Consider the following 14,379-nt stretch of genomic DNA (forward strand, 5'->3'; position numbering starts at 1 on the left):
TGAATGTGCTTATTTGGCAATTTTAGGCCCTTCTGCTTAGGGGCAGATTATCTGGGCTTCATTTTGTTGTTATTTGTATGTTCCCCATTTGCACACACTTTGAAACTTGCTTGACAGTTTGAAATTTTAATTTTAGCTTTAATATTTCAGGTTTCTATTAATTTTCTTTTCACATGACATCCTTTCACTCAAGGGTAAGAGAGAAGTCCTTCTGAGATTAGGAGATCAATTTTTCTTAATCACTGGGTGTTACACTAAAATAAAGAAATACTCAGCCTTTTTCAGTGGAGAGTACTTAATGTATTATAACAAGCTTCATGTGAGTATAGATAGCAACCTAGGAGATCATTTCAAAACTGGGTTTCCCATGGTGCAGAAGCCAGGGTTGGTTCTTTGATGGAATTGTAAATAGCAGTCAACTGTTTAATGGCATAATGTGAATTTTTATAGGGTCATCTAATTCTGCAAATAGATTGCTCTCTGAACACTTGAGATAAATCTTCACTCACTCTCTGAATTTTTTAACGCACAGCCTAATTTCTCACTATTGATTTTCTTTACTATGCATCTTCAATGTGTCAAGATCTCTTGACCTGCGTAAAATGTCTCTGTGACTGTCAGCTTAAAACAGAACAGCTCTTCAAAAGAAAAGTAGAAAAATCACTAAGGATAACTAAATAGCTCTTCCCCAGCAAGGCAGTTTAACTGGACATTTTGATTAGGTTTCAAGAAGAGGGCAAAATCATGAACATTTACAAGAAGAGGTTTCATGTAGTAAGGTTTTGAAGGTGAATGTTACTCTTGTAGACCTTTTCAGGGAGGCAGAGTATTCTCATATAGTGAATGGAAATTTCAAGTTAAATCTGATTTATAACCAGAACCACCTTGCGTAAGGTGAATGAAGCAAAATGGCACAGTTGAAAAAGTTCTACTCAGGAGAACTGATCAGGAGAGCCATTCCCTTTATCACAAGTTAGGCTCATCGTCTCTGGACTTTTGTTTTTCAACTGTAAAAGCAAGGGGATTAGATAAGAAATCTTTCCAGTTCTAAAATTCAATGATTCTATATCCAAGATGATATATCAATTTTTGTTAGCCAGAGAACAAAGTTAAAACAGTACCAAAAGGAAAGTAAAAACTTTTTTCTCTCTGAAGAAACTTGAGATATATTTAATGAGCATGATTCTTTCCTCTGGAGCCCTTCTGGATACCTATATACTCCACCCCCATCATTATGGAAAAGTGAAAAATTCATTTAAGGGTTAAATGTTCCATTTATTTTTCAAATCATTTCTTTCTTCACTCCTGAAATATTATCCCATTAACATAAAATGGTGTCAGAAGCACTTTATTAATGGTAGTTCTTTCTATGCACTTCCAAATAAATCAGAAACAACATCATCAGTATCAACAATATAAAACAAATGAAAAAAACCCCAAACTAACAAATAAATAAATACAACTATTTCTAAGTCCCCAGCACCAATCAAACAGAATGCAAGTGACCATGCTTTTTTCACGTCACTTGGAGTGTAGATTTATTTGGGTTTAAGAATCTCCTAAACAAATTACATCAACCGCACTCCATTTCCTTCCTTAATAAAAATTATGACTGAATAAACATTGAACTTGTAAAATTCTTAAAAATAATAGAAAAGTAAAAATAGATTTCCTGGGGAAATCTTTTTGCTAAACATTATATGGTTCTGTTGCTTCTGTGAAATCTTTCTCTTTGGAGTAACTTAGTAGCATAGGATTTTTTTTTAAAACTGAATTCATACAAGGGCACTGAATTAGAACTTCAGTTGATTTATGGAGTATGAGCTTTTATGGACAATAAGTTACCTCTGCTCTGAAAGGAAAATGGCAAATGTGAAAAGAACGGGAATACTGAAAGTCCACTTCATTTGTAATACAAGTCTAATGATTTAAGTCTTTAGATGGCCCCATCTTTGTTTAAAAATGAAACGAAAGAAAACAGGATGGCATGAACACTCTAAAATCATCTGCAGCACTTTTAGGGGTTAAACCTGCTTAACCCATTCTTAGTCAGAAAATGGCACCAAAGAGTACAGCTCACCCCTTCAGCTTGGCTAGTCCTACACCTGTGGAATCCTCAGGATGTCAGAGCAGGCATGCACTCCAGTTCCACCCCCCTCCCACCCAATGAATAGGATCCATTCATAGCTACTCACTACTGCAGGATTTGACCTGAGAAAGGCTAGGGTTTATTAACTCAGCAGTGGTTTTGAAAAGTCCCTAAATAATCTTTGCCCTTGGCCAGCAAGGGGACTGCTAGTCTCAAGTTCTCAGAAGCAGCTGGTGAGATTCTCAGCCAAGTTCTTCAGACGCAGGAAGGTCTTCAGGACAACTTACTTTAACGTGGCATTTACACGTCCTTCAACCAGGCTCCCTGGATCTAGGAAAAGTTATTCCTGACTCCTCTGACCCAGAAGCCAGCCTGCAATATTTTGTAATCCTTGGGTAATCAATCTTTTCTTCCTTCTATCTTTCTTTCTAGGAGCTGGTGTGGTAGTTAAATTTTTCTAAAACGGTCATGTTAATATGCTCAAAAATCCACTGCTGGGTCTCAGAAAGAGGGTCACATCTGGCCATGAAAATCTTCTTCTCTGCTGGATTGCAGTCCACGCAGCTGCTGCTCACAGGGTGGAACAGCGTTCTGTCCTGGAGGCAGGGGAAAGAAAAGAAAAGGTTGACATAATACGTGGTGAAAACATGCAAAGGGAGTGAAGTATTCTTGCTTATATGTCAGCATATGTCCAGTTGTAAAAGGTAGACCAGCTCCCCATTCAAACACCAGCGGTTGAGTTGCCGACACAAACGTGGTTTCCTGGGACCCCCTGAGCCCGGCAGGCTCTGTCAGAGACAAGAATATTCATTTATACATTTTCTTTTAAAAATAATCCATTCATTTCCTCCTAGGTGGTAAGCCTTTTGCTACGTACTTGGATTTTGAAGTTAATAAGCATATGGGGATGCTGGTCAAGTACCTAATCATCTAGCTGTTTGGAGAGAAGAAAGTACACAAAAAATCTATAATTTAGTCCATAGCCAGCAGTCACCATATGCACACACACAGACAGGATTTAAAAGAGTCTTAATTTCCCCTACCCTCATATTTCCTCTAAAGGGAAAGGGAAATTAAAGAAACAGGAATCTAATGCGTTGGGACACTGCACTTCTGTCCCTTTTCAACCCTCCCTCCCCCACCGCAACCCTGGCTTTCCCATGGTGCATTTTTCATTGCTTTGTGCAAAACAGAGGAGAGAGTGCACACTGCAAACTACAACAACCACAGCAGCATGACAAAGAAGCAGCTCGACCAGGGGACAGAGGTTAAGCAGCAAGCAGGCACACTATGAATAGCTCTATTAACACACACCTTTTTATTGTGCAAGTAGAGAAAAGGAAGTTAACGCTCTGTGAAAAAGATCTTTCCTTAATAGTAACAAACTTCACTTCTGATGGTGTCTGTGCTAAAAAATAAATGCCAAGAACACGTAAAAACCTCATTGCTTAAATTGTAGGATCAAGCAATGCATTATTAATTTCTTTAGGAAATGTTCAGAGGTTCTGATTCTTTTCTTTAACTGAGGAAGGCTAAGCTTAAAATGCTTTGAGAATCAAGAGTTTCTCGGGCACGCTGTGTAGACATTTCTGGCTTGTTCCTGTTTTGTACAACTCCATCAACCAATATTTACTGTTCTGTTAGGATCCGGATGTTTGCATAGTTAAGCTCCGTGTGAAGAAAGAATAAGGAAGGAGAAAGGCAACTTGCCTGAAATTTAGTTTGCGTTTTCCTAGTTTCAGTGTAAACAAAGAGCTATGCCTAACACAGAGCTCACTATTTTTTCTGCTTGCTTTAAGGCGATGTTTCCAGAGTTTATTGTGGTCTTGAAGCTCCTTACACAGAGAGGGCAGGTTGGAGGTTCCGGATATCTCCCTGCCATTTACTTAACCTCCTACCTCACCAACTCTACCACTGTTGGACGTCAGGGGAAGGCTCGGAGGAGGTCCCCGAAGACTGGGGTGGGGGTTGCCTGATGTGGCAGTAGAGTGTAGGGGGAAGGGGACGATGCTCTGCAGCTCACCCCATCCATGCTTTCTTGGAGTCAGATGTGTGCTATCCCAGAGCCCATCTCTTGGCACTCTGGCTCCTTGGGCAGTCATCTCCTTCACCACCTTCCTCGCTTCCGTCCTGCATCTCTCACACTGCATCCTCCACCCGCAACTCCCACTAGTTTAGCAACATGGTTCGCAGTATTTGGATCAAGTGTTCAAAGAGAATTCTTAAGCTATTACACTCATGAAAAGTCTCCGTGACCTGTTAAATTCTAATCCACTTTGTCCCACGCAACACACATCTGGCTTTCCTCTCTGTATTACTTCCTATTGTTGCTTTTATCAATAGCTTGAACAGGGGCCTCCAGATGTTCAGAGTTTCTCCCCCTAAACATTCATTTCCATGAATGCCAAAAAAAAAAAAAAAAAAAAAAAGAGAGAGAAAAGAAAAGGAGCAGGATATGCTTCTAATCTCTCTCCTTCACCAGCTTGTGTACCTGAGTGCAAATGCAAAAGGCAAACGGCATTTTCTAAACATTTTGTTTTCCTGAACATTATTTTCTGAACCAAAGGTGTTCATAGTTTCCAAACCCCAGATGGGAACACATGCTCTGACGAATACAGGTGTCCTCAAGGGAACAACTGGGGAGGACATGCAAATCACGCACTACTTGGAAAATCCAGAGTATATTTGGTGATCTCATGCAAGCTGAAAAATTGATTTCTCCAAATTTTATGTCTGAGAAGCTTCATCAGTAAAACGAGAGCACAGTTTAGATAGAATAGATGTCTGAGGCCTCTTGGGTTCCTGAGATTGAATGGACATTTCATTCCAAAAGTCTTGCGACAGAGACAAATGACAGGGCATTAAACTAGAGACTATCAGCAATGTTCAGGAGGCCAACATATTGGTTTGCCCCTGGTTTTAGGCTGAGCTCTGCTTCCCCTGTTCTTTGGAGTGTCCAGCATGTGCAGAGGTGAAGCTGATGGCAGCAACTTCAGCCTTCACCAGACTGTACATTTTCTACTTTTGACCATGTGGCTGCACAATTGCCATCTTTACGTTTTATACCTAGCCAAACTTTTAGCCTACCAAATATCCTTACTGATGCTTTTCCCGGCTCAGTTGGCTTGGTGGGTGGAGTGCCCATTCTTTGAACATGGTCTCTTGCCTGGTGACAGTCCTTCCTGCCTGGCCCATCATCTCACATGGCCATGATGGTTGTTACTGAACTTAACATCATTTTTTTTTCTTTTTGAATAGACTTCTGAGAGCTTTGGTAAGTTTGCTGTTCCCTAACAATTCTCCCTAAAAGAAGGAAGGCATTCTTTCTTTGCTTTTAACTATTCTTGTTCACCCTGAGGAAAGCTGTATCATGCACTCTGGCTTGAAAATATAATATGGCAAACGGTGTCTCTTACCCTCCTCCTCCTGCCATCTCTGGCTACCTCCTCCCTTCTGGGTTTTTTACACTGCCTAAGAAAATTAGAAACCCTCGAAAAGGAAATGCAAAAGCCATATCAGCATTAAAGGACTGCTCTCCTAATCAATCAGACCAGTCTTTTAAATGCCTGGCATTCCCCTATCAGCCCATACAGTGACAGGCGTGAAGGGAACTTTCCAGAGATCTCACTGAATAGGACCCATTTTCAAAGCAGGCCTGTGAACTTGGCTGGCATCTGTGTGGCACTCTGTGGCATTCCCAGGCTTGTACTAAATTGTATTTAGGTTCCAGAACTTAAAAAAAAAAAAACAAGTAAGCCATGGCCAACATTCTATACTGTCTGCTCTGAGTTATCAGAGAATCTAACACCAAGATACAAGGACAACAAACAAACAAAAAACCCCAACAAAAAACAAGTGCATGAGTTCATCATATATAGGAAAATGACTCTGAGAATCAACTGCAGACTGTGGTGGGGAAGGCTTGGGGATTGAGTCATGTCCCCCCACAAGATAGGTTTCAGTCCTAACCCTGATCCTGTGCAGAGACTCATCTACTCTTAGGCTCTTGAAGAGGAGGTCAGCTTCCATCCAGGCAGGTCTCAATCCAACGTGAATGGAGTTCTTATAAGCAAAGGAAATTTGGACCAGAAGTCAAATCCACAGAAGGAGACTCAAGGAGACATTTCACCACATGACAGAGGCAGAGAGTGCCACAAGCCACAACCAGAATTCTACAGCCTTCGGGGAAGGTATGGCCTGCCAATACCTTGATTTTGGACTCTTAGACTCCAAAACTGTGAGACTATAATCTGTGCTGTTTAAGCCAACCAGCCTGTGGTATTTTTATTGTAGCAGCTCTGGGAAATTAAGATGGAAAACAACATGGAGCTGCGGGAAGGGCTTGGGTTTTGAGGTCGTAGGGAATTTGAATCAAACTCCTGTCATGTGAGACCTGGGACAAATTATTTAATTCTCAGAACCCCAATTTACTCATCTGCAGAACATAGATAAGAATATTTGCTCCACAAGTTTGTGATGAGGATAAAATGAGTTAAAGGATGTAAAATTCCTGGCACAATGTCTGCTATAGGATGTGTAACGGAGTAGTGGTCTTTCCACACCTAACTTCCCTTAGTTTCTTTTTTGTTTATTTATTTAGTTTTCATGGGCAGGCATTGGGAACTGAACCAGGGGTTTGTTTTTATTTAGGGAACATCCCCAACTCTAAAATGCAGAACATACTAACCATGTTGTTTGAGACAAGCTATGTTAGACCAAGTTGCCTTTTCTTTAAATCCTGGTGAAATGGAATTTGTAAATATTAGCCTCTGCCTCAACCACTTACTCAAATCGAGACACACCAATACTCCCTGTTATAAGCAAAAGGATTTACGGAACAAAAGTAACCTGGAATTAGCTCTTATGTGTAATCATGGTCAGAGTATGTATCTGATTACGTGTCAGGCTCTTTGCCTGAGATTCCATTATTTAGGTCAATTGAATTCAACAAGTAAAAGTAACTTATACTTTTTGGTGTGTATTAGAAGGGCATAAAAGGTGACTTAAGATGTGTCCCCTGACTTAAGAAGAAATGGAGATCAATAAGTAAACAAGTATTGTTTGAAATGAAAAAGTCTGTGAGGTTGCAGATGGAGTAAATAGGGTGAATTTAGATATTTCGGACTTAGAGAAGAACATATGAAGAAGAGCTGAAACAGGTATATTTATGCATTGATTTATTCAACAAAAATTTATTGGGTACCTACTGTTGCCAGGCATTGTTTTATGTGCTTGGGATATATCAATCAGCTTAATAAGGCAAAACTCCCTGCTGTCCTGGAGTTTGCATCTAGAAGTGGGGGCGAGGGGTGGATCAGTCGGACACAGGCAATAAACAATGAACATAGCACCTGTTCAAAGGTGATGAGGTTATAAGAACAAATTGAGGTGGAAAGGAGGATCTGGAAGTGCCAAGAGGAGCTAGTGGGCAATTTTAAAATAGGATGATATATTAGTCAGGGCTCTCCAGAGACAGAACCAATTCATATGTTAAAGACACTTATTTTAAGGAATTGGCTGATAGGATTGTGGGGGCTGGCAAGTCCAGAATCTTTAAGGCAGCCTGGCAGGCTGGAAGCTCCAGCAGGAATTTTATGCTACATTCGTGAGGCAGAACATGTTCTCTAGGAAAAATCTCAGCATTTGCTCTCAAAGACGTCAACTGATTGGGTGAGTCCCGCTCGCATTATTGAAGGTATTCTCTTTTACTTAAAGTCAGTTGATTGTAGATGTTAGCTAAATCTAAAAAAAGATATGCCTTCATAGCAACACCCAAGGTGGTGTTTGATATACTAACTGGGTAGTTTATTCTAGTCAAGTTGAGTCATTAAATTACCCAACACCGGCCTTGAGGGTGAAGCTCACTTAGAAGGAGGCAGGCAGGCAGTCCGGAAGGCTATTTGTCATGCAAATATCCACAGGCCAAGCAACCCAGGCAGAGAGAACAATCAGTTCAAAGGCCCTAAGCAAGAAAGTCCCTGAGGGAAGAAGGGGGCGGGTGTGGAGAGACAGAGAGAGGAGAGATATTAGGGGAAATGTGTGGCCTGCTCATATGTTGGGGGACCAGGAAGTCGTTTGGTGTGACGAGTCCGTGGAGGAAGGTGGAGAATCTCAGGTGACGGATCTGAAAGGGAGGCGAGGGCCACACCATGAAAAGATTGCGCTGCTAGGGCTTGGATCTACAGGCAGGTGTTGGAGGGTGGTCTCTAAAGGATCTAAACAGTGGAGTGACGGGGTCTGTATCATGTTAGTGGTAGTGACAGGGATGGAGTGGGGGTAGGGAGGCACTGCAGCACAGCCAGGAAAAATGCTCAAAGTGCATTGCAATATTCCGGGTTTAGGCTAAGGTCGGAGCAGAGGCAGTGAGGATGAGGTGGGGGGAAGAGGGTGATCTGAGAGACGTTTGAGGTGTTAAATGCACAGGCATTCTGATTAATGGGATGTGGGGGTTGAGTAGATGGAAGAGTTGAGGGACTGGAAAAAGGTGGTATTGAAGCGAGGAACTCGGGAAGAACAGGATTACTTTGGGGGGGCAGGGTGATAATGACTTCTGTTTTAGGTGTCCTGGTTTGGGTGCGTTTTGGGGACACGCAGGTTGAGATGCCTCGGATGCAGTTAGATATGGACTGGACCTCAGGATAGCTCAGCCATGGAAAGTCAGAGGATTGAGTCACTCCCCCTTATTAACTATTCATTTCCGTGTAAATAGAAAAATTAATTATAAAAAAATAGACATTGAAAGAGGATACTTTTGGGGTGTGCAACGGTGGATCGGTGGCAGAGTTCTCGCCTGCCATGCAGGAGACCTGGGTTCGATTTTCGGTGCCTGTCCATGCCAAAAAAAAAAAAAAAAAAAGAAAGACTATACATTGAAAGAGGAGATTTTTGTGAGAGAGACTTCCTACACATCCAAAGTATTCTGTCTAATATGGAGACGTGAAACTGAAGTCTTGGGATCATGAGACATGGTTTTAAATACTAGTTTTAATCCCTGATGACAATTTGACAGTCACTTAGTTTGCCAGCAATTCAGGTTTTCCACCTGTGCGGTGAGCGGGCGTGTGTGCCGAGGGCGGAGATGAGACAGGGCAGTGGTGGAGGATGAGGCTGACAATACGGAAGTCCTTTGTGTCCTCTGGAAGAAAGACAAATTAAATAGGCGTATTCACACTGCTTTTTACTCGTGGTATCTGGGAGAATGCAATAACCTTGATCGGCATAAAAGGGACTAAGCAGTCTCATTGTCTACCTTTTCCTTTTTTTTCTTCAACAGGCAAATTCCTCACAGGAGGAGAAAATTGGTCTTCCTGATGCGGTGGCAAAATTGGCCCATTGAAGTGAATGTTTCTTCCTGCCCTGACAGAGGGGACTTGCCACTCTTGATCCTGTCCGCGTTTTTCTGGACCACAGACAAAATTGTTGAACATGACCGTATCCTCAGTTCTCCTTCGGGCAGCCAGAATCATGAAACCTCTTTTAGCACGGCCTACAAGCTCTGCAGAGTTCTATCCCTAGCCATATTTCTGGCTCTGGTCTTACATCATTTCCCCCCACACCCATGCATTTCAACTGTACTGGTCTTCTCTCTGTTTTCCCAAGAAACCCAAGATCCTGTTTACCCCAGGGCCTTTGTACAAGCTGATACCTATGTCTGGATCATTTTCTCCATTACCTTCTTCATATGTCTAATGCCTACTCATGTTTTAGGCCTCTACTTAAACATTAGTTTGTCAGGGAACCCTTCCATGCCTCTCTGACCTGGGTACAGCCCGTGTTTTATGTTCTCATATACTCTGTACGCTGAATGGATGCAGTTATTTGTTTGCTTTCCCATTCGACTGCAAGTTCCATGAGTATAAGAAGCCCATCCTCTTCATATCTCTATATATCCCTTCAGTAAACATGAAAGGAGTCAAGTGACCATAATCTTAGCTACAATTTAATGTGTTTACCTATGTGTCAGTGTTGTGTTCTACCCAAATTTTCTCCTTTCAGCTACTTAAAGCACTTAGGCAACATAAAAAGCCAGTGAATGCAGACAAACAGGAATCCAGGTTGATTCATTCATGCATTCAGCAAATGCTAATAATCACTTAGTAAGTGTCAAGCAGTGTTTTAGTTGCTGAAGACACATCAGGAAAGAAAGCAGAGAAAAATCCCTTCTCTCATGGAATTTACAGTCTGATATTTATCCATAGCTAAATAGATAAAATAGTATAGAAATGGACAGTACTGTATAGAAATAAACTGGTTAGCACATCTTTTCTTATATGTGAACCTACTTAGTGAAAATCATATTTGAAGATAGTTTGTTGTACACACAGAATACTAATAGCTAACATTAATTAATCTCTAAATACGTATCACAATAACCTTCTAAGGTAGAAACTATTTTTACCCCATTTTATAGATGAGGATACAGATGTACACAGTAAGGAAGTAGGACTGGTAGAAAATAGTGGAGTCAGGACTTAAATGTCTGGACCCAGAGCCTGTGCTCTTAACCTTTAAATTATACTTTGTTCCCCTTGTTGGCTGAGCCATCCAACTAAAAGTTATGTCCCAACCCCACACCTTATTGGTAGGGAAGAATTTTCCTCATCAGCAAACACTAGTGTGCATATTTTATAGTCACTATTTGCAAAATTCTTTTCTGTTTGACAGTCTAGACTTTAGCAGGCATCCAATTCAGAGCCTTTATCATTATGTAAGAGCCACAGTAAATCAGCAGTAGTAATATTGCTAAGTTAACTGGAAATGGCAAAAATTAAAAGGTCATGACAATCAAGGGACATCAGCTGATTAGATCCACAAGTAAAACAGAATAGGAAGATAACACCGTTTATTGAAAAGGTGGGCTTCATTGCTGGGGTGAATGTATACCCTTCCTGGGACTTATCTTTCCTCTTATTTGTCAAAGTAGCTGAATTGTCTATTGGAATTAAAGTCATCTTCTGCATAGGCAGCACAACTTCTTAAGGTGCAATGTCTTAAGTCTTCTATTACTAGACAGGAGTATACAGCAGACATGGCTCATTTTCTTTTCAGCAAGAAGTTTGAAAAGTCCTTGTTTTCTTAGGGGCAAGCTGGAGAGCTGTGGGCTGTATGATCTTATTATTAGGTAAATTTGTATCTGGTTGAATAACTTCATCCAAATGAGGCTCATTAATGGATCCATGTCACCTCTAGCATGTGCTAGAAGGCTCAGTTCTTGATCCTTTGTATTGGACTGTACACCTTAGATGAGGGCATACATGATGCTGATACAATCCATGCAAGGAATAAAGCCCACTTGCTAATAAGTCAAAATCTGTGTTGGGGTATATCTGGTGAGATGGGATTCAATAGAAACAAGTGGATAGCTACATCTGGATATGTAAAAGATGAACCACACAAGTATTAGAGTGGGAGATGTGTCTGTGTAGCAAAATAAGAGAAAAATAACTCTATTTTTTATATACTGAAAGCTCATTAAGAAGTCAAGTGTGTGAAATTAAGGGAGAAAAATCAATCAATTCAGGCAAAATTAACAAAATTATATGGTTCCTAACAAAGGCTGGTGGAAGATCATAACAAAGCATCCTAGAAATTCATTCACTTTCCTTGGTTAAGTATTGTTCAAATATTTGGGATCTGTCTTGAATAAAATAGATTATATTTAATATTTGGTACCAAAGGCCAGGGAAGAATTTTCTAACAAATAAGACTGTCCTGAAATGAATGGGCTGTCTTGGGAGTGATTGCCTCAGGATGGCCACAAGTCCAAGGTTTTGTAGTAGAGCTTTGTAAATCAGAATCAGAGTTGAATTATATGCCTTTGTAATTAAACTCTTTTTGTACACTTTCTTCATTTTTGGTCCTAAATCAACATCTAACCAGAATGATTTTAAATAGTCTTGTGGCCTTCCATCAGGTATCACTGTGGACCAGGACAGTTTTATGAGCTGAGAGACCAAAGCCTTGTCATACATAATAAATTTCAATAAGTAGTCAAATGTAGGCATATGCCAAGAATTCAGCCTTCTCACTTTTTAAACCAGTGCGACTATGGCACTATTATCAGTTTAGCCAGACCGACATCTTCTTATCTGAACTTCCTGTTACTTTTAAGTCATTTCTTCTGGAAGTTAAAGTGTAAGAACACCCCAGAGAACAACTAAGAAAAGTAATTTTCAGCCTTTCACTTTTGGTCTTTGCAGAGCTGTGTTTGTGATACTAAGACCAACAGATGTGTGAAGTTTTACCCAGTGCAGCTTGGGATTCATGAAAGAGGAGTTCATATCAGTGATTGAAACCAGTGATCCTTTAAGCTAGTCAATGAACATTTATTTAGGAACTCCTATATATTGGATATTAATAAGGCCATAAAGAGACAAAAGAAAAAGTTCCTCCCTTAAGTAGTTAACGTCTGTAAGGGGGAGGCAATTGAACAACTAGACCAACTATGTATAATGCAATGTTAAAAATACAACAAAAGGGATGCGCAGAAGGTAGAGGAGTACAGAAATAGGGGCAAATTCTAATTAGATCAGAAAGGAGAGGTGAGGTAAAGAAAGTAAGTAAAATTTGAGCTAGAAAAATGGTTCTCCATCGGGCTACCCACTACAGCAACTTGGAGTCTTTAAAAAAATATCGATATCCAGACTTCACTTTCTGGAGTTTCTAATATAATTGGTCTGAAGAAGGAGGGTCCTGACTAGTGGTGTTTTAAAAACAAAATTTCCATGTTATTCTAGTGTGTAAGTAGGTTGGAGCTCACCTTGTTTTATAAGGCCAGCATATCTTTGATTTCCATATCTGACAAGGACATTACAAAAAGGGAAATTATAAACTGATCCTTTCATGAACACTCTACAAAAATCCTAAACAAAATATCGGCAAATCTCTCTAGTCATATGTGTTAGTTAGGGTTCTCTAGAGAAACCGAATCAACAGAAAATATCCTTAAATATAAAATTTATAAAAGTGCCTCATGTAACCATGGGAACACAGAGTCCAAAATCTGTAGGTCAGGCTGTGAAGCTGACAACTTTGATGGAGGGTTTGGATGACCTCCACAGGAGAGGCTCCCTGGCTGAAGCAAGAAGAGAGCCTGTCTCTTCTGAATCCTTCTTAAAAGACTTCCATTGATTAGATTAAATGTCACTCATTGCAGAAGTCACTTCCTTTGGCTGTTTACAAATAGAATCAGCTGTGGATGCAGCTGACGTAATCATGATTTAATTCTCTGAAATATCCTCATCACAACAGACAGGCCAACATTTGCCCAACCAGACAAACAAGTACCACTACGTGGCCAAGTTGACACACGAACCTGACCATGACAGTCCACCCCTTGTCAACTTGGCAGCTATATATATCACCTTAAACCATATTTAATTTCTAAACAGAAAACAATAAAAGACACATTTTTTCCTCACCTAACAATACTCAACTGTCCTGCACACACCTGGAAACACACTAAATTCCCCCAGAATAGAGTACAAGTCCTTGGGTAATATTCATTCTTAAACTTGATATCTTACAACTTAAATACTATAACATGAACAAAACAGCATTACAGTCCTTGTTTCTATAACTGATCACGTGGTCATAATTCATATTAAGCACTACCTTCTTCCACTACCCATTCCATATTCCCTTTACCCTCAACAAGCATGTCAGCTGGCCATGGTTCTTTGCTGGGTGGAGTAACCAAAACCTTCATTCCTAAAGTTTCAGAGCCATTGGTAGTCCTCTCTATTGGGTTGTTGCAGTTTTAAATTGATTTTAATCACAGGGCATGGTAGTACCAAGAGATGCCCTAGGGGATCTCCTATATTCCAGGAAAACTCTTCTTTACCTCCATTGTTTAGTTGCAGTCCTATTTACCTCTGACATTCAGGGTCAATCATCCCAGCCAGTAATGTAATCCCCTTCTTGGCTTATTGATCCAGGGGCATGAGTAGCCCAAAGTGACCAGGTGGCAGTCTTAGGTTTCAGTTCAATGGAATCATTGTTGTTTCCCCTAGTGGAAGCACTCCCCCTTTTGGAGCTAAAATCTGTAGACCAGCAGAGCTCAAGGATACAGGGACAGGAAGCAAAATTTTCCTAGCAGAACACTGGGGGCAATAGTGAGTGGTGCCACTCCTATTTCCACCCCTTGGTTCCTGGACCCATGGATCCTGGCTATGGGAGGAACAGCACCATACAGTGGCCACTGATTCAGAGCATACACAGCTTCCTGGAAACCATTACCCCAGTCCTTCAAGGTATAGCCACCTAGTTGGCACCGTAATTGAGTTTTCAAA

The 14,379-nt window shown here is 40.6% G+C and overlaps 1 protein-coding gene across 1 annotated transcript in view; it reads right to left on the reverse strand.

The window, feature by feature from the left end:
- Nucleotides 1-2,517: 2,517 nt before the first annotated feature.
- GALNTL6 (polypeptide N-acetylgalactosaminyltransferase like 6) overlaps nucleotides 2,518-14,379 on the reverse strand; it is a 1,241,919-nt gene continuing 1,230,057 nt past the window's right edge. Inside the window, exon 13 of the mRNA XM_077144652.1 lies at nucleotides 2,518-2,685. Coding sequence (XP_077000767.1) covers nucleotides 2,518-2,685 — 168 coding nt within the window. The remainder of the gene's footprint in view (nucleotides 2,686-14,379) is intronic.

Source organism: Tamandua tetradactyla, chromosome 26, assembly GCF_023851605.1.
Source record: "Tamandua tetradactyla isolate mTamTet1 chromosome 26, mTamTet1.pri, whole genome shotgun sequence".
Classification (NCBI taxonomy): Eukaryota; Metazoa; Chordata; class Mammalia; order Pilosa; family Myrmecophagidae; genus Tamandua; species Tamandua tetradactyla.